Below are 19,038 nucleotides of genomic sequence, written 5' to 3' on the forward strand. Positions count from 1 at the left end.
ACATTGTACTATGTACATATATATATACAATCCTCGCACATTTGATGAATGTATTATCCATGCTGAATGTAGTCAATGTATGTACATATATATGTATATGACATATACACAAAGTTTTTTTTAAATTGAGCATACCAAATCGATGAACCACCACAGTTTGATCAGTTGCAATCAGCTGTTACAGCATTTAGAGAAAAGTACTTTTTAAAAACATTTTTTACAATAGAAATAATAGCAAACTTACATGAATATGTAGTGCGTGCAGAAAAATCAGTGTTATCGAAGTTGCATGATTTTGTGCATTTTGCAAAATAATCTCTAAATCTAATATTCTACAGAAAGGTTAGGTTTGCCCATGTTCGTTTGACAGCACACGAAGGTGAGATCGGATGACAAATTAAAATCACACAAATAGATCAAGAGTTAATGATAGATTCTAGTATACACATATATATGAGAAAAATTTAACTTTCAAGGGATATTTGAATAACTTTGTATATTGGAAGATGCGATGCGTATGAAATTCTACAGGAGGTTAGATCATCATAATGTTTGATGTTAGATTTTAATTATTTGCATTTTATTCATATATCTGTAGAATTTTTGTATATATATAAATATATGCTACTGTAGAATTTGAGCTTCCGTTTCAATAACAATTGGAAATTGTTTCAAATAAAATTTAATTAGATATATCAGTAACAAATTGAAATTTTTATTCTAAAAATAAATCTACTGAATTCAATTTGAGGAAATGACTCTACAATAAAAAAATCAATCTATGATTTCATGAGACTTTGTACCTTTAAAATAGTATAATATAACCAAAACTTCGTGTTGCAAAATCTAACAATACTATTATTAAATCACACAAGTAATGTTTCCCAGACTTCGTTGAATAGTATAGAGGAGAGACTGTTCTAATACTATTACTTACACATTTCACCTATTATATTCAATGGATATTCTTGAAGGAAACTTAAAAATAAAATAATAATTTCTGAATATAAGCTTGCTTATTTAAAGTAAATTATTCTTAATAGTTTTCTAATAAATACTTCAGGCAAGTTATAGAAACATAATTATTATTTAAAAATTCTTTTCAGTTCAGCTTATAGTATTTGCAAAAATATAATGTGTATTCTAAATGAATAACTTTATTTTATTACAAATAATATCAGAATCTTGAGGAACATAATGGGTCAAACACTCAGCGAACCTGTGACAACTAGGAAGTCAGTATGCTGCAGAGATGCAAATTATCGAGTTGGCAGTGCTTGTATGCAAGGGTGGCGTACTAAAATGGAAGATTGTCATGTACATATACTTTCATTACCAGATGATCCTAGTACTGCATTCTTTGCAGTGTATGATGGTCACGGAGGTAAGAATATATAAGTAAACGTATGAAAATATTGGATTTCATGTATATTAGTATCTTCGCTAGAGCATTTATTTTGTAAATGAACCAAAGAAATGTATTTTAAGAGAAAATTTCAGATTTTACTACATCTTCTATCAATTGGAATTTATAATAAATAAATATAACTATAGTTGCTTCCAAGCTCAAATGGGTAATGGTTAATATTGATAGGTGCTGCAATAGCACAGCATGCTGGAAAACATCTTCATGAATACATAACTAAAAGAAGCGAGTATAAGACTGGTAACATTGTTCAAGCTATACAACAAGGTTTTCTGGAATTAGATGAAGCTATGTTAAATGATACAGTACTCAGAGATGAACAAGCAGGCACCACTGTCATAGCTCTTCTTATTAAAGACAATGTTATATATAGTGTAAGTTTACAATAACTTCTTGCTCTTTAAGTTGGATACTAATTCTTCTATTAATTGACTTATATGATTTCTTTAGGCAAATGCAGGTGATAGTAGGGCAGTAGCAAGTATTAATGGTCACACGGTTCCCTTAAGTAGAGATCATAAACCTACATTGAAAGATGAACGTGAACGAATCGAAGCTGCTGGTGGTTGGGTAGAATTTAACAGAGTCAATGGTCAACTTGCTTTATCCCGAGCTCTTGGAGACTTTATGTTCAAAAGAAATGAACGTAAACCACCGCAAGAACAAATTGTGACTGGTAGGCTCGAATACGGTAAACTTCCGTATAACACGTGTTCCTACAGCACGAATTCGTTCAATGCGTGTCGGAAGTCTGTTATATGGAAGTCTACTGTATTAATGAAAGATTGTGCCTCAAATGTTTTGAAGCGATTACTGAATTTTTGTTTATTTACAGCTTTTCCTGAAATTCAACAATTTGAAGTAACAGAAGATTGGGAATTTGTTGTTTTGGCATGTGACGGTATCTGGGACGTTATGACAAGTAACGAAGTTATAAATTTTGTAAGAACACGCTTAATGCAACCTAAGCTTGGAACAGGACAGGAAAATGATACAACAGATCCTGAAGAAATTTGTGAAGAACTCGTGAAACACTGCCTTGCTCCAGATACTCTAATGGGTACTGGCTGTGACAATATGACAGTTATAATAGTTTGCTTTTTACATGGGAAACCGTATGCTCATTTCATTTCTCGATTTAAGGAAATGGACTGTACAAATCCTTAGTCAAATTGCTAATATCTCAATTCGATCATTTTGTAATTGACTTGTGTTTCATTTCACACCATTATGATACGACTCCACTTATTTATCATCGTAGTGGTGAAGTTTCTAAGAGATTTTCCTATTTTTTTGTGCACACTGAAAAGGTACATACGAAATTAAAAGTACTATTGGAACATATACAGAGGATGACTATTTTTTGAAGTTTTATATTACGAAAATCTCTTCAATGACTTTGTCGACTACTATTTGTTCAATGTTTTATCGTCGTAATTTTACAAGCTTCAGTTTTATCACCAGAAAATTTAAAAAGAGGTATAATAAGTTGAGAGATTAAAATAAGCTGAATTATAAGCTTTTATTTACAATTTCGAACAATGGACCAGAAGTGTCCAGATATAAGTATTATAACACATATAATGTTAGTAAAATGCAGTAGATCCTCATTCAAAGTCCATAACGATCCTGTATAGATGAAACAGCCGCGTTCGCCAGGGAACTTAATCTGTCCGCGACTTTGTTCACTCCTTGGCGTACACTTTCCCTGACATCGTGGAACTCCACAACTCCGGCGCTTCCACCGCTGAAACGCACTGTCAAAGAAATTTTCGGAGCAGTGGGTGTAGAATTTTCTGTGCCAAAGTAGTCTGCCGATGAAATGCTAGATGAACCTTCGAAACGACGCAGATTGCTTTTACGTTCCCACTATAATTGAAATTACAAAAATATTAATTTTAAGTATACATAGAAACAAAGAGAAGATAAGATTGTTATTAGATAATTTCACATACGGAATCGTCATCTTTGCTATCTTGAAAATACTGATCTGAGCTGATAGCCTTTGCACTACCAAATTTCTTTTGCGCTTCGGACTCCGGTGTTGATACTTTACTATCACTTTTGTTATTGCTTGATAGACTTGGTGGACGTACTCGTTTCGGTGGTTCTGGCTCAGCTATTACAACAACTTCTTCGCCGCGAGATTTCTTATTAGTATTATTACTGTATGGAATTGATAAGGCTTCATAAAATTCATCTAAACTAATGAAAGGACCTCGTTCCACATCGACAATCCTCGGCTCAGACGCGGTCACAGTTTTCGATGATGTTTCCTGTGTTATCGTCTGCATGTCAGCAAGTGCTGAATGACTGGCACCACTGTAAAGTATTTATTATGTATGCTTTAATATTTTGTAGCAATTTTCATTAGGTAGTAATTTTTTTTATTCTAAGGTAGTAATGTTAATAATAAAAAAATGTTTATTCAGAAAGTAAAATAGTTACCCTCGTGTATTGAATCCCATACCAAGACGCTCTGCTTGAGATGCTCTGGATGGATCTAACTGCTTTGCTCTTTCCTCCACTTTCTTAGCTTGTTCATTTAAATTTTGTTCATATCGGTAAGCAAGACGGGTGGCAATTTCTTCTTGTTCCTCTTTACTTTCATTATCCTGAGGATTTTTTCCTTGCAATGCTTTACTAGCTTCAGTAACACTTTTTTCTAACTCATCAAAATTAGTTTTCACCCTCTGAGCGCCCAATCCACCAGTTCTCTTCCCTAACTATTTTATTAAAAATATGAAATGTATAAATATTTTCGTAAACAAGAGTCTATCAATTTATAGTTACAATCAATATATATTAAGAGAATAGGAAACACTACAAAAATAGAGTGTTTAATTGCACACGATTAAATGTAAATATTAAATAAATATTTTATGCACTTACAGGTTTCTTGTTCTGAATTTTTCTAACTCCTATAGTTGATTTTCTTTCTGGTAACGAATTCGAGACAGAACCAGATAATTTAACAGAGGGTCCCAATAAACTCGATCCTGCTTCCTGTGTAACTTTCTGATTGCTTTTATCTCTGTTGTCATTTATTAAAACAGGATTAGAAAGAGATACTGAATTTCCTTCTACATGGGTTGAAGACTCATTGCAATGTAAATCAAAATTTTCATGTTCTTTAAAGAAGTCAATTTCGTTATGATCCTCTGTTGTTGGAGCTGGATTTTCATCTAAATGCAGCTAGAAAAAGATGAATTAAAAAAAAGAAAGTTAGTTATTTATAAACTACAATATAACATGATTACTTGAATGCCATGTTTCATTAAAAATACACACATGTCAGGTGAGTTAAATATGTACTACCGATATCTTTAAGTAATTCATAGCAATAAGAGAAGTGTGAAATACAATACATAGTAGCAAGTGAACATTGTATGTAAATCGTGCAAATTGTTTACAATTATCGAGATCAAATAAATGCAAAATATGACCATTTAACAACTTCAAAAGTCTATTTTGTTCCTCACAAATGAAATACAAAGCATCTGTTAGTATCTTTATGATATTGTCTTGTGAAAATAGTTTTACAGCTCACCATTTTTTTATTTTTTGTCGAAGGAAGTAAAACCTATAATTATCATATTTATAGTTATAAAACATTTGATTAATTCAGGTCTACATTCTGGGAAGTTTAAAAGTAGAGAAATCTATAGAAGCATACCTTTGTCCCATAGCGTTGCATGGCCTGAGCAGATGCTTGAGACAATTTTTCTCTATATTGCATAGCAGCACGTGAATTATATTTCTGATGTGCATCAGTTGTACAATTGTGTTGTATAAAAAATTTTCTCTAGAACATGAAATTAAATTATTAAATAATTGCTTTTCCAAAGAATTATGTGAAACAAAATTAGTTGCGTTAACAAAAAAACTAACAGCATTTGCATTTCCACCCAACTGCATGTTTCTTAGCTGTAACCATGTCCAACTTGTGTCAAGTTGGGTAGATCGCACAAATGTCAAATGAACACCCAGTCCTCGATGGACTGCAGAGCAGTCGATGCATAGGAAGATACCATATGTCACACTGGCCCATGCTGGATTTTTTGCATTGCAATCAAAGCATGTCTAAAGGAAAAATCAAATAAGAAAAATACAATTTATTATGTGTTTTAGTCTAATTGTCTCATTCACAGTTGTAATGCAGTCTTCATTAACATCTCTACAACAGCGTATCCATATAATTTCTCTTGCGTATTAGTGTGAACGAACAAGCTCCGCTACATTGCACATTCGTATATACGGAGAGATACGTATGTAATTATGATACTTAACAATATACGATAGGATAATATGAAACATATGGATGTGCAGCAGAATATTACTTTTAACCTCATATTTAGCAGTGCTCGCGAAATTTTCAGAAATATCTAGTCAGAGAATGTTTCATATGTTCGTTGAAGACGCGAAAGTTTCCTTGAACTACAGATTGGAAATTAAATTGAGACTTTGCCTCTGAATTCATAGCCAGCTATGTTTTCATCTATTTTAATACTATCGTAAGATTCGATATCGTAGAATAAAGTGATAAATAATTATGCAAACCTTGTTCGTGGGAATAGCTCGTAATCTTTTGAAAATTTCCTCAATATCACTTTTACTAGGTGTCGGATCTGCCATTTTTGACGTGTTGTCAACGGCCTCGCAATGTATTCTGGGATGCGTGGCATTAGTCTGGATATATTGCCTCTAGAGGTCGCTTGCTTATTATTTAAAGCTCAAATTAGCTTGTATATTAACAAACATTAATATTGGCAAGTAAAGGAAAATATTAATTTAATTTGAAATATTTATTAAATATTTTACAAATCATTAATTTATAAAAATTAATTACAATTTTTATCACTTTCTAATGTTAAAAAACATTAATTAAATTCTTAATTTCTTAGATAACATAAAATTATTAATGTTACAATTATCATACAATTATCATACAATTATCGCGTACATCAAGACTTCTTTTTATCTGTTGATGCATCAGATCGTTGTCCCATATTTGGAGAATCACTCACATTTACCTCTTCCTCGTCCACTTCCAGACTGTTTAATCTACAACCGCTACTATTACAATACTGTTTACATATAATACGAAGACTTTTATTTTTTCAGGGAATTGTATTGCCAATAAGGATCGCACACAAAGACATCTTTCATCTTTACTTATTAATTGGAACAATTTAATCAAATTGTTTAAAAATAATTAATCTTAGTTACAATATGAAATTAACATCATTATCAATAACTTACTCATCTTGCTCTAAACTATATAACATCTGAAAGCCAGCATCAAGACTGGGAGGAAAGCCCATTTCAGGATCTAGTAATTGAAGAGTTGGAACCTCTCGGTAAACATTACCAAATTCATCGAGTTCTTCGAACTGCAGTTTGTTTGCTGCTTCATCTAAAACCATCCTAGAAAATGAGAGAATATTGATGACGACGTAATGCTTCTTTTTTCTATATATCATAGTCGTTTCGATGCAATTAGAGACTTAGAACTACAAGCATTAAGATCAAGTTGCCTCTGTTTTTCCATCATTGTTTCGGCCTTTTTTCTCATATTCTCTTCAAACTTTAAGACATATTCTTGATAGTAGTCGTGAAGTGCAGCTATCCCACCAACGCCTGTTTCCAATAAAACCCTTTCCACTATATCCTATAAAAATATTTTATCATGTAATAAAATTCTTAAGTATGAAGTTAAAATATTATGATTTTTAATAGATCTTATTTTACATGAAATTCATGATCCTTCTGCTCGCATGTCACTTTCATTAAAAGAGTCATTCTCCTCAAAAAATGATCAGCGATATCTGTGAGTGTTTCTATAGCTGTGTCCGATGACTTTTCAAATCCAATATGAGCCAGAAGAACAATAACAGCATGCCTCAATATGGCTCGTGTTGTTTCTGACGTGAGGTAATGTACTGTAGATGAATCTTTAAAAGCGCTTCTAAAAGGATAATACATGTTAATACATTTATATATAAGAAATATTATGCATACAGATATATTTAATACCTTTCTTTATGTACAGGTAAAAAATGAAACGAATTCTGTGTCTCTTTCACATCTCGTAAGTCTTGTGCTTCAATTGTGGTCATGTTTCCAAGTACCATTCCTTCCTCCTAAAAGTACAAAGATATATATGTATAGATAATCATTGCGTTAGATTTAGCATATTTCAGGTATTTTATGTCGAAAAATAGACCAATAATATATTATTACCATCATTCGTAGCTGTTGATGAAAATTTATAGTATTTAACACATGAAGGTTTCCCATAGGTAATCTGTAAAATAAAAAGCAATATGTAACATGGTACAGAAGCTAATATTTAATTTAAAAGTTTTAAAGAACGTACTGTATATAATCAGGTTGCCTGTCCATCTGATAATCACAATCTGTGTTATTTGATTCTTCCATAACTTGTCTCCAAATATTTTCTATAATATCTGGAGTGATTATTTCCTGCTTGAGAGTTTCTCTTGCTGGTAATTCTCCCCATAATGAACCAGCTCCCATACTTTTAGCAGACTTCATGGTAATATCTGCAAGATTCTTCTACACATTTGAAAAAAGTTAAAAATAAATATTAAACTACATATAATAAAAATTTCGTATTTTACGTTATTTTTAGAGTGTATTAATAGAATTATTTCTATAATTACGCATTGTTCTTTGCTTTTGCAAAAACTGTTTTGCCATTGCTTCTACTTATGTTTTTAATGCTTATTTCTACGAAAATAAAGTAGTGTACTTACTGATTTCTGACTTAAAAATCCCGCGCACCCACTAAACACAGAGCTCACACATAATGAAAAAATTCTTGAAGCATCGTTACACTTTCCTCATAAACTTATTAAAAAATTATATGTTGAAAAAGCAGAACTTGATATTCGATTGAAGTTCGAACTTGATCGTTTGATTGAATCGTTCAAGAGTAGTTTTTCTAGGAGAAAAATCTTAATGGAAACAACATGATCAGGATGCTGGGACGCTTGGGTTCCATTTCATTCAACCACAGACGTAGTGTAGAACGTACGACCTACAGTAGTGCGTGAAACATAATAAGCCAAGGTTGTGGCAACCGGCTTAGAATTATGAAGCAGGTAGAGAAACTGCTTCTCATCTGATTGGTTGACGCTTTACAGCTAAGGAACCTCCCATTTCCGGATTGCGAGACATTTTTGAGACATCCATAGAATAAATAAATAATATTTCCACTCAACACTTACAATTCATTTAGGTATTTGATATTTTGAAATTTTAATATTTTGTTATGAAATTATCAAACTAATAGTTCATAGACTTAATCGATATTCAAAAATTGTCGATAAAATAGAAAATATTAATTACTTACATTTACCGCAGACTCACAATAGTGGCACCTCTTGTGGCGAAATCTCGAAGCTTCTTAGCATTTTTGCGTTTTACAGATGTTCTACTTATTGCATCAAAAATTAGGCTTATCAATGTTTTATAAGCTAATTTTTCACTATTATCTCTAAATAAGAATGGCTGTAACATTCGGTGAGCATTATCTGAACTGTTTACAAACAAGCGTGAACCCGTTCATGACTTTTTCATCCATTAGCTTCAAACAAATTGAATTATTGTAGTATAACATGTTAAGAACAAATAATTCCTAATAATCAATGTATAAAAGTAATATCTCTTAGTTAAGACACTCGGATATATCGTATAACATTTTTTTTATTATTCAGAGTCTGTTGTATACCTGTGTTTTGTGGCATTATTATGGGGTGGTACCAATCCATATATTAAAAAGGGAGCTGTAGGACTTGAAAATGTGAAAGCAACTTCCAAAATTGGTCAATTTTTTAAAGAACTTGCATTCCTTGTTACAAAGTTAAAGGTTTGGTTTTTTATTGTCATATCGTGCTTGCATAAAATTACAGTCTAAATTTCTTTTCTAGTACATTGTGCCATTTGTTATCAATCAATGTGGTTCCGTACTGTACTTTCTAATGCTGGCTGGTACCGATATATCGTTGGCTGTACCAGTCACAAATTCTCTTACGTTTGTAGTAACTGCAATTACTGGATCGATGTTGGGCGAAGAAAAAATACATAAAAGTTGGCATTTATTGTCCTGTTTATAGTTACTATAATTTTTTTACAACACTTACTAGATTTACTTTTATTTTTAGATACATATATTGGAATGACACTAATATTGGTTGGAACAATGCTTTGTTGTTGGGATAAAATAAACGAATCTACGTTAAGTTAGTTTTATTCAATATTTTAATGATCATAATGAGATATTTGATTATTGCAGATAAAACATTAAATTTAATAACGTTAATGTTATGATCGAACAATCTCTTGTGGAAATGCCAAAAGAAAAGTATTAACTTTATTTGATAATGCTGCAGATGAGGGTATATTTCACCATTTTTATAAAAATTTAAATACGTTACAAACTTAACATTGTAAGCAATTTTTTTGGATACATGTAACTGTCGTGCAGGCTTCGTTTCCAAGATATTTGCGAGAAACTATAGCTACTACTACAATGAATCCTGTGTATACCTGCATATTTATGGTAGCATGTGTCAGCATGAAACCACCAGTTAGCGATGAGTAGAAATGAGAAAAAAATGTTATATAAACATAGGTCTGAAAACTTCTTATTAAAAAGTTATAGATGAAATATCAAATGACATCATGCTCGGCTAGGGCAGCATCGGGGCAGCATTCATAATTTATTATTTATATTTATGTATTATATTTTAATGTCATCTAAAATATTTAAATGAAATAGATTTAGATTTGTTTCTTCCCATGTTAAAATTAAATTTCTCCTTTTATTAATTATATCTTGACATAATAATAGAAAAAACAATGCCAATGCAATTTCTTGAACAATTTCACTAACTATACATAGTTAACTGAAATGCACACAAAAATGCAAATGATTGTACTTTATTGTGGATTAATAAAATTTTGTCAAGTTTATAATTGTCTTATTTTGCACGTGTTTATTAATAACGCGTTGTTAAAGATAATTGCAGATCTGATATAAAATTATGTCAATAGACAAAGTAATTAAAAAGACCGCCTGCAGAGCTAATTTTAACACTTTACCGACCGGTAACGGTTCGAGAATCCTATGCCCTTCTCACCGGCCACTCAGCCGCATATTCTAGCTCATCGAGATAAAACTCACCAACACTATCCTTTTCATTCATCGCGAAGGCTAAATTTTTAAAAGCTATTAAAATATAGGTGCTTTCAGAGCAAAGCAACAAGTATCAGAAAACAAAATAAGAAATGCTTGCTGCTTGCTACTTGCCAGTCTAACCTAATCGAATCTAACGGAAAATAAAAAAGTCGATTAATCGGCTACCGGTCGGTAAGCTCTGTGGAATAAAAGTCGATTAATCGGCTACCGGTCGGTAAGCGCTGGGAACCAAAAGTCGATTAATCGGCTGACGGTCGGTAAGCGCTGGGAACAAAAAGTCGATTAATCGACTGCCGGTCGGTAAAGTGTTAATAGTGATAGTGGCGCCTCTTATGGTAAAAATTAGAAGCTCCGTTCAGGAGTGTTTACTGCGCCAGTTACTAAATGGCAGCACATTGAAACTACTAGCCAATATCAACGGTTGGCAAGTTTGTTTACCAGTTGAGTGATTTACCGCTGCGCGTATTGGTACTATACAAATCCTGATAGAAGTTTCGAGATTTCGCCACTAGAGGCGCCACCATCGCCCAAATAGCACTTGATTCTTCATGGATTTTACATCGTATCTTATGGGGAAAGCGGCAATAATCATCTGTTCTCTACGTTTACGATAATAAATAAACTCTTTTGCATGGCGTAGACGCAACAGAGGCTCCTGAACATTTCCGTACTTTGAGAATATTCTTTTGAACGATAAATTGGCAGATTTAAAAATAAAGAATAAATATTCAATTTTTTCTATATTTGCAACGATAAATAAGCTTTAACACATTATAAACAATTCATCCGAGTAGACATCTTGAAACCAATAACATCAACTTTGAACCATTTGTTATTTAGTCATTTAGATTTTTTTTAGGAGGGTAAGAAAGGGTTGGGGACATTACTGTGCCTCCAGAATATTCAGTTGTTGCTTTTTCCTGATAAAAGAGATAATATTACCGATAATAAGATAGACATTAATAAATAAAATTACATGGTTCTTTAAATATTTATTATTATTATTATTATTTCATTATTTTATAGGCATAATATATTATTTTAAATTAGCATGCAATCTTGCCAAATGTTCTGCATTTTCGAATAGTAATAGTTCTTTCTATTTATCGAAAGAAACACACAAATAATTAACACATAAGATGTGGGAATAATGAATTTAGTATCGTAAAGGAAGCCTTCGAGATCTCATCTTGTTACGTGGAAACAGAAAAAAAAGAACGTATTTGTTGGTAAATGTTAACTGTTCAACATCGATTACATGTTGTTACGAAATAAATGAAATTATAAATATGATGCTACGATGTTTTATTAGTACTGAAAATATTCTGTGTTATGCTCACAGCACAGAGTAACATATGGTACACCGTGCTTACATGTTTATTTATTTCAAATTAGTTATTGCGTTACAAAATATAGTTTATTCTGACACTTCCATCTTTAGGCATTTTAACACTTTCTCTTACACATATATGATAAAATAATAACTATGTTAATAGTTAATACAAACTTATTGAAGAATCGTTACAAATGGTCTATATATATATCCATTATATTTACATGCAAACATGTAGTAGTTCACATATATACATATAACGCAAGTAGCACCAAATAGAGGAAGTGAAAGTTGCTGGTGGTCCAGTTGACAATTCACGTTGTAAAAAAAAAAAGAAAATTCCGTAGAGATGGTGGTATATTACAGTATAACAGATAAAACTTTTTTCCGTAGGAATCATTCACTGTTGCATCGACACCGTATTCTCGTAAAATAATTCATTTCCGTGACAAAGGCTGCGGCTTTTAATTAACGATAACTGAAGAGAAAGATTAAGTGGAGACACACAATAAAGCAAAGTGAAGATAGTTAGAAATAAGGATTATTATTACAAATATTTACAATTAGTATATGTAAGTAAGATCAGGTCGATCTATGCACAATGAAACATTTAAAAATAATACATAACCGCTATATTATTCACTTGCGCAACATAATCGTTGCGAACACAATTTGAAAAATATTTTATTTTCGCGCTATTACACTATAGCTTAATCTTAATGCGATATTACCTTGTTACATTCGTAGATTAAAATACCTTGCACGTTTAGAAATTTTGATTTATCTTGGAACAATGTGTGTACACTTAATAGAAACGGAAATGGCACTCTGATTCACGGTGAAATAAAGTTAATTTCTTCTGTTCTTTATTATTTTTTTGTTTTTTCTTTTTGTTATCTCTTGTAAACCACACGCTTCACTTACTTTTGTCACACGAACGAATAGCGTGGAATGCTTGTTTTTAACAACTGGAAATGCGATTACGAACTTGTCAAGCGACGACATAAACATGTTCATCATGTAAAGATCAGCGAACGATGATATTCTGATCGCGTTCTCGTCTCGCCCAACAAATTTAATTTGTTAAATCTGGCAGAGAGAAGGCTCGATTATATCGATGGGAAGGATCCTATCCTCGAGGATAAGATTCGTACAGAAATTTACATTTCGTTCAATTCGAACGGCATCCGATCGTAACGTAACTAATTTCTGCGGGCATCTTTACGGAAATAAAATTGAATTTTCCTATGTTTTATTAGATTTTAATCAGAGAGAAACAGAACATGCTTATACATTACAGTACATCTTACATTTCGTTACGAATGTACACGTGGCCACAATTTCTTCTCGATAATGTTCGAACGTGGTGAGAAGTCCGGCGGTGGTTCCCCGAACGCGGTAAAACGTTACATTGCTCCCGGTTACAATCGCGCAGGAAGATCCTCGAATAATTTTAACATCGGTTAATTGGATTATCATTAATTCTTCCGTACCTCGACGCCTTGCTTGCATTGCACATTGGAATACAGAACAACAAAATGGTAATATTAGTTCCGTACGGTTATCCACCGCAAACGGCGGTGGTTACACGGCGACACGTTTATTATTAATTAAACCCTTACGATTAACGAATTACTTATGAAACTCAAGACTAGCATTGATCAATGGCCTCCCCTTCAAGCTCGGGACTTCTTGCTCTTCAGCTTGAACCATCCCGCGCTCTTGTTCGGATCGCGTGGAACGGACGTGGACCTGCTTAGTTCTGGTTTCGAGTTGACGCTGCGTGACTTGGTGGCCAACGATTCCGTGGAAACGGTTCTATCCACCTTCTGCTTGTCTTTCGATTTCAACGTGCTGCGATTGATTGTGCCTGAAAATGGAACGCTCCCTTTCAGATTCAGCTGGCCGGTTTCACATGGCACGAATAGAACTTGTGCACATCGCCGAAGGGTGCGGTGTCCTGTTAAGAAAGACAAAAATGTTCAATATGGTTTACCGGTTTTCGAGAGATTGTCTTTGCTTCGACGAGAGTCCTTTCCACGGCGACTCAGCGTCTCGCGGCTTCTCTGCCTGCGTCTCATGGTCGCCATTGACTTTGGATGCAGTTGCTGGTCGTAATTGATCTCGAACGGTTCCCTGTAGTGTCTCGGCTTCCAGGGCGCGAGAACGCTTACGCTCCTCGATACCGTTCTCGTGTGCGACTGCAAGGGTCGATTTAGTTCCTCCCTGCTGGCCGCCCTGCGTCTCTCATTGGGACCAGGTATTTCGCCCACTAGAAACGCACGTAGCAACGTTACAGATTCGTCGTCAAGAATAGAAACAGGAATTTTCTGAGGACATTAACGAATGATTATTTAACGCGTTTCATTTAATCGGAACCTGTTAATCCCATTTTTATAATGACCGAACTATGTTTAAGGGAAGCTGTATAATTTTGTTTTAAACAATAATGTCGAAAGAACTGGTATTGATCTAAATTAATTTCAGGAATTATGGATGAAATTACTGCAGCTGTTGAATAATTTTTTAAGAAATTCTTAACTGTTGATCTTCGATTTTAAAAGAACTATTCGAAAACCGCCGGTTGATAAATTGTTGATCCATTTGCATCTGCAATGATGTTCACTTGTTCATGAATTTGTTGCGATGCAGATTGAGTAGTATAGTAGTATCTACGTTGCGATAGTTAATCAATCTATATTAATCCTTTGCACTCGCGCGGCGACTCTGATGCGCGGCTAAAAATTGTTATACTATTTTTCAAAATCATTGTGACAGTATCGGATTTGTTTATGTTTGAAAGGCTGTTAAAACTGTACTGTACTTGCCGATGAGCTCAATGTTCATAAGCATAAATCGCAATGAATCATATCAAATGGAAGTACAGTAATGGCTCCCTAATTGTCGCCCAAATTGTGCACTAAAATAGACAATTTGGGAAGAGGAGACGCGATTATTCGAGCTTTGTGGCTCGTTTTTTTTATAATTACCGATTGCCAACAACTATAAAAACGAGCCGCAAGACTCGAATAATAGTATCTCCTCTTCCCAAATTGTCCATATTTGTGGACAATCTGAGCGTCAATTAGGGAGACATTACTGTACCTTGGATCTGTACAGTAATGGCTCCCTAATTGTCGTCCAAGTTGTGCACTAAAATAGACAATTTGGAAAGAAGAGACGCGATTATTCGAGCCTTGTGGCTCGTTTTTTTATAATTACCGATCGTCAGTAACTATAAAAACGAACCGCAAAGCTCGAATAATGGTATCTCCTCTTCTCAAATTGTCCATCTTTGTGGACAATCTGAGCGTCGATTACATTACTGTACTTTATATCTCGAATTAAAATAGCATCTACTGCGAAGGGTTAATAGCGAACTAATCGCCGATAGTTTATTCGGCTCGACGTACCTGTAGCAGCATGGAGGTATACAACAGATCTCTGGGATCTCTGGGAGTTTTGACTCTGTTGACTGCTGTCCCCTGTTGTACTCTCACCGGACGACAACGCGCTCTCCGCGAGTCTCGGTGGTTTCCGGGGTGGCGATAGAATTCCCAAACCATGGCGGCTAGAGGTCGTTACATCACGCCCCGAACAAGCGTGGTCGTCGGCTCGTTTGCTTCTGGAACGGTATGAATCGAGCATGCATCGGAAACGCGTCGTTTTTCTTCTGGATTCGACGAACACTTGAGTCAACTTGAATCGACGATTGAAAATAGAGGTTGAAAAGGTTTCGAAACTAACCGTTTCGAACTGCGGTACAGTAAGGTCTCTCTAATCGACGCTCAGATTGTGCATAAAAATGGAGAATTTGTGAAGAGGAGATACGATTATTCGAGCCTTGCGGTTCATTTTCATAGTTATAAATTGTCCACAATTATAAAAACGAGCCGCAAGGCTCGAATAATCGTATCTCCTCTTTCCAAATTATCCAATTTAGTGGACAATCTGAGCGTCGGTAAGGGAGACATTACTGTATATATATATTTTTAATTTTATTTTACTTTGTACATTTCCTTCATTTTTATAAATAGCGTCTTATAATTTTGTCCAAGTAAAATTGTACTATGTTGCTTTAAACTAAATATTTTTTGTTGCTTTATGCAAAAATGTATGAAAATGTTACTTACAGACGAACTAGTTTGCTTTACATATGAAATGCATTTTAATGTAAGTATAACATTGAATTCCTGTACTAGTAATATCCTAGGTGTCTTACAATTTTGATCACCACGTTTACTTTGTTCGACCCACCGTCCTCCATCGGGTGCGGATCATGCTGTTTCGCTCGGCAGCTTTCCGCTGCCGATTTTTTTCACTGGGAGATTGAACCCGTACAAACGAGAGCGGGAACGAGAGAAACCCCCGACCGATAAAATAATTTCGGGTAAAAGGGATTCGGTCGGTTGCTGCAACTGTTTTCAGCCGTCGATTGAAAATCCAGAAGACGGATAAGTCGAACGAAATTGTACGCGGACGGGATTTGCCCGGAAAGACGACGCTTCTGCTCACCTGCGATCTCTATTAGACGAAACGGATTCTTGATCGGTGTCGCCGAAGAAACGCAAGTTCTTCTGCACGGAGACCCGTTCGGGCGCGGACGAGGCCTCCTCGTCCTCGGTGCCGGTGGTCAAGATCTCGCTCTCCGGTATCCTCGGCTTCTTGTCCACCGCCTGAAACAACGCGAATCGGCGATTATCGCGGCGGTAACGGTGACGGGTTCGCGGAAAAGTCCCGGCCGATGTGGAAATGGGAACGCGGTGGTAACGCGAGAGGGAAACAACGTGTATCGTCGGCGTGATCGCCGGTGAACGAGAGAAAGGCGAGGAAAAACGAGCGGTTTCTTGGCGGCTGGAAAGACCGAGTACACGAAATACAATAAAGCCGAGCACAAAGGTGTATTCTTCGCGCAGAAAGGAGAAAAATGTCGGCTTCCCGGCTCGTTTCTATCCGTGGCGCCTTCATGAGTCATGATCCTCCTCCTCCTCCTCCTCCTCCTCCTCCACCTCCTTCTCCTCCTTGTTCACGACCATCGTCTTCTTCTTCTTCTTCTTCTTCTCTTCTTTCTCGGAGCATCGGCTCATCCGATAGATCATCGTCCACAGCGAGATTCACGCGCACGCAATCATCCCGAACGGCCTATCGAAGCGGCTAGGATCGGAATCGGTCCCTGACAGAGATTATTCCGCGGACCGATGGTTAAGCTAGGCAGCCCCTGATCGGCACTTAATCTCGCGATTAAATTAAACCACAGAGCGCGGAGTTAGTTAAGCATTTAATCAAACTGGTAATTGGAGGTTGTACTAGCCTAATGGCTCCGCTCCGTAGCGACCTGCGCGCTCTGACTGATGAATGCACCGGCTCACTCGGGCTCGCCGCGAACCCGATAACCGGAACCACGATCCGCCGTCCCGCTCGTTATCGGATGCGATTCACAAAAATGCCCCGCTTCGGAGTTATTCCAGTTTCGAGCGGAGCCGCGTCCTGGCGTTCGCTCGCTTCAAGCGCTCTCGCGTCCGATCCATCCCGGGGATCACACTGTGTCCCTCCTTCGTCTCGCCGATATTATGACATCGATCAATGCTCCCGCAACGCACATTTCTATTCGTTAATCTCGTTCTTTTTTTACGTTGTAGATTCTTACCGTACGCTCTTACGCTGCCGGCAGCGAGCGAGACGACGAGTTGCGACGAAGATTTCACAGATAATCTATTGGATTGGCAACTAAGTAATTGTCGATTTCACAATTATAGATGTCTCTCACTTCCATTTTTATGATATCCGTAAATGTTATATTATAAAATTATTATTATTATTATTATTATGTTATTTTTTATTATCCGTGAATGGTAGCAACTGGACAAATTGAATGCAGCGGTCATGGAAAATGATATTATAATTAATATTATTATTAATATTATTATTAATAATATTAAATTTATTATTATTAATATTAATAATATTTAATATTATTATTAATAATATTATATTAATATTATTATTATTATTATGTCTTTGTCCACTCGGCAAAAATTGATGGATATTGGTTGGGAATTGATGTTACACCCACCATATAGTCCTGATCTCGCGCCATCGGATTACCACTTATTTCGATCCCTGGACAACTCCCTTCGTGGTAAAACTTTTAATGATGATGACGCTGTAAAATCTCAGTTTTTGGCCGAAAAAGATCAGACTTTCTACGAGCGTGGAATTTTCAAGTTGTCAGAGAGATGGCAAAAGATCATCGAACAAAATGGAAAATACATTACGATATTAAATTTCATTCCAAGTAAGAAAAAAATTTTGTATTCCATTGAACAAATCGGCAATTACTTAGTTGCCAAACCAATATTAACCGTTTGAGTCCCAAGCGGCGCGATCGCGCTGATTTTCAGATTTTGTATCGCGATCAAACTTTAGCGACACGCGTACATCGCATAGCTGCTTTTCTTTTCTTTTCTTTTTGTTTTGTTTGTCAATCTTAACGAGCGCTATCGCGCCGCTTGGTTCTTTTCGCAATCAATTAAGACAAGCGCTATTACGCTGTTCAGCATTTGTCGACCATGTTTTCTGAATAACCCCTGGGACTCAAACGGTTAAATGTCGAGGTTATATTGTTATTATTAAGGTTAAATGTCTACTAAATTGTTCTGTTCTACAGTAATGTTTCTGTAATTGACGCTCAGATCGTGCACAGAAATGGAAAATTTCGGAAGAGGAGATACGATTGTTCGAGCCTTGCAGTCCGTTTTCATGGTGTTGTTGACAATTCGTAACTATAAAAATAAAACGCTAGGATCGAATAATCGTATTTCCACTTCCTAAATTGTCCATTTTTGTGGACAATCTGAACGTCGATTAGGGAGACATTACTGTATCGGGGAAATTATTATCGACAGTTGAACGTGAAACGCTGTTGAACCGTTAATTGACATCTAGTCGCAATTATTTCATCGGATTAAAAATTGTATTGTTTTGCCGACGTGTCGAATGTTTCGAGATTTTGTAGGATTTGTGAAAAGTGTAATGAAATCGTAGTGTAAGAGG

General features: G+C 35.3%; 5 protein-coding genes across 11 annotated transcripts in view; 2 read left to right on the top strand and 3 right to left on the bottom strand.

The window, feature by feature from the left end:
* The first annotated feature begins 113 nt into the window (after nt 1–113).
* Nucleotides 114–2,629, top strand: LOC117218489 (putative protein phosphatase 2C T23F11.1). 4 transcript variants are annotated; one of them, XM_033466917.2, is made up of 5 exons: nt 114–197; nt 1,182–1,384; nt 1,595–1,800; nt 1,877–2,102; nt 2,262–2,629. In XM_033466917.2, the coding sequence occupies exons 2-5, from the start codon at nt 1,198–1,200 to the stop codon at nt 2,591–2,593; spliced, it is 951 nt and encodes a 316-aa protein (XP_033322808.1). In that variant the 5' UTR covers nt 114–197; nt 1,182–1,197; the 3' UTR covers nt 2,594–2,629. The 4 variants fall into 4 exon arrangements, with proteins under 4 accessions (XP_033322808.1, XP_033322805.1, XP_033322807.1 ...); XM_033466914.2 differs by having other exon boundaries at nt 151–534; XM_033466916.2 differs by having other exon boundaries at nt 152–379.
* A 300-nt stretch (nt 2,630–2,929) lies between these two features.
* On the bottom strand, nt 2,930–6,113 carry ArfGAP3 (ADP-ribosylation factor GTPase activating protein 3). 2 transcript variants are annotated; one of them, XM_033466911.2, is made up of 8 exons: nt 5,987–6,113; nt 5,318–5,509; nt 5,103–5,231; nt 4,977–5,009; nt 4,319–4,621; nt 3,875–4,152; nt 3,382–3,748; nt 2,930–3,295 (listed from the first exon to the last, which is right to left on the bottom strand). In XM_033466911.2, the coding sequence occupies exons 1-8, from the start codon at nt 6,059–6,061 to the stop codon at nt 3,038–3,040; spliced, it is 1,635 nt and encodes a 544-aa protein (XP_033322802.1). In that variant the 5' UTR covers nt 6,062–6,113; the 3' UTR covers nt 2,930–3,037. The 2 variants fall into 2 exon arrangements, with proteins under 2 accessions (XP_033322802.1, XP_033322803.1); XM_033466912.2 differs by lacking the exon at nt 4,977–5,009.
* Nucleotides 6,114–6,216: 103 nt separating this feature from the next.
* On the bottom strand, nt 6,217–8,507 carry LOC117218491 (uncharacterized). Of its 2 annotated transcripts, none has more exons than XM_033466920.2 (8): nt 8,206–8,507; nt 7,806–7,992; nt 7,670–7,733; nt 7,463–7,569; nt 7,178–7,394; nt 6,964–7,097; nt 6,689–6,853; nt 6,217–6,490 (listed from the first exon to the last, which is right to left on the bottom strand). In XM_033466920.2, the coding sequence occupies exons 2-8, from the start codon at nt 7,982–7,984 to the stop codon at nt 6,391–6,393; spliced, it is 966 nt and encodes a 321-aa protein (XP_033322811.1). In that variant the 5' UTR covers nt 7,985–7,992; nt 8,206–8,507; the 3' UTR covers nt 6,217–6,390. The 2 variants fall into 2 exon arrangements, with proteins under 2 accessions (XP_033322811.1, XP_033322810.1); XM_033466919.2 differs by having other exon boundaries at nt 7,806–8,005; nt 8,206–8,505.
* A 314-nt stretch (nt 8,508–8,821) lies between these two features.
* LOC117218492 (transmembrane protein 234 homolog) lies at nt 8,822–10,429 on the top strand. Its single transcript, XM_033466921.2, has 4 exons — nt 8,822–8,974; nt 9,169–9,320; nt 9,382–9,541; nt 9,616–10,429. The coding sequence occupies exons 1-4, from the start codon at nt 8,959–8,961 to the stop codon at nt 9,696–9,698; spliced, it is 411 nt and encodes a 136-aa protein (XP_033322812.2). The 5' UTR covers nt 8,822–8,958; the 3' UTR covers nt 9,699–10,429.
* Nucleotides 10,430–12,013: 1,584 nt separating this feature from the next.
* The window catches only part of blo (bloated), a 241,798-nt gene continuing 234,773 nt past the window's right edge, over nt 12,014–19,038 (bottom strand). For both annotated transcript variants that reach the window (XM_033466910.2, XM_033466909.2), the window contains exons 5-8: nt 16,501–16,661; nt 15,399–15,610; nt 13,982–14,257; nt 12,014–13,855 (exon numbers count right to left, since the gene is read on the bottom strand). In XM_033466910.2, coding sequence (XP_033322801.2) covers nt 13,662–13,855; nt 13,982–14,257; nt 15,399–15,610; nt 16,501–16,661 — 843 coding nt within the window. In that variant the 3' untranslated portion in view covers nt 12,014–13,661. The remainder of the gene's footprint in view (nt 13,856–13,981; nt 14,258–15,398; nt 15,611–16,500; nt 16,662–19,038) is intronic.

Source organism: Megalopta genalis, chromosome 4 (genome assembly GCF_051020955.1).
Source record: "Megalopta genalis isolate 19385.01 chromosome 4, iyMegGena1_principal, whole genome shotgun sequence".
Taxonomy (NCBI): domain Eukaryota; kingdom Metazoa; phylum Arthropoda; class Insecta; order Hymenoptera; family Halictidae; genus Megalopta; species Megalopta genalis.

Excerpts from the sequence above, each read along its gene's own strand:
- LOC117218489 (XM_033466914.2), top strand. The coding sequence starts at position 512 with ATGCGTATGAAATTCTACAGGAG. Across the intron at positions 535-1,181 it reads CGTATGAAATTCTACAGGAG|AATCTTGAGGAACATAATGG; the intron begins GTTAGATCATCA and ends AAATAATATCAG. Across the intron at positions 1,801-1,876 it reads AAGACAATGTTATATATAGT|GCAAATGCAGGTGATAGTAG; the intron begins GTAAGTTTACAA and ends TGATTTCTTTAG.
- ArfGAP3 (XM_033466911.2), bottom strand. The coding sequence starts at position 6,061 with ATGGCAGATCCGACACCTAGTAAAAGTGATATTGAGGAAATTTTCAAA. Across the intron at positions 4,622-4,976 it reads CGACAAAAAATAAAAAAATG|CTGCATTTAGATGAAAATCC; the intron begins GTGAGCTGTAAA and ends ATCTTTTTCTAG. Across the intron at positions 3,296-3,381 it reads ATAGCAAAGATGACGATTCC|TGGGAACGTAAAAGCAATCT; the intron begins GTATGTGAAATT and ends TTTCAATTATAG.
- LOC117218491 (XM_033466920.2), bottom strand. The coding sequence starts at position 7,984 with ATGAAGTCTGCTAAAAGTATGGGAGCTGGTTCATTATGGGGAGAATTA. Across the intron at positions 7,734-7,805 it reads AGGCAACCTGATTATATACA|ATTACCTATGGGAAACCTTC; the intron begins GTACGTTCTTTA and ends TTTATTTTACAG. Across the intron at positions 7,098-7,177 it reads AGAAGGATCATGAATTTCAT|GATATAGTGGAAAGGGTTTT; the intron begins GTAAAATAAGAT and ends ATATTTTTATAG.
- LOC117218492 (XM_033466921.2), top strand. Across the intron at positions 9,321-9,381 it reads TCCTTGTTACAAAGTTAAAG|TACATTGTGCCATTTGTTAT; the intron begins GTTTGGTTTTTT and ends TTTCTTTTCTAG. Across the intron at positions 9,542-9,615 it reads CGAAGAAAAAATACATAAAA|ATACATATATTGGAATGACA; the intron begins GTTGGCATTTAT and ends TTTTATTTTTAG.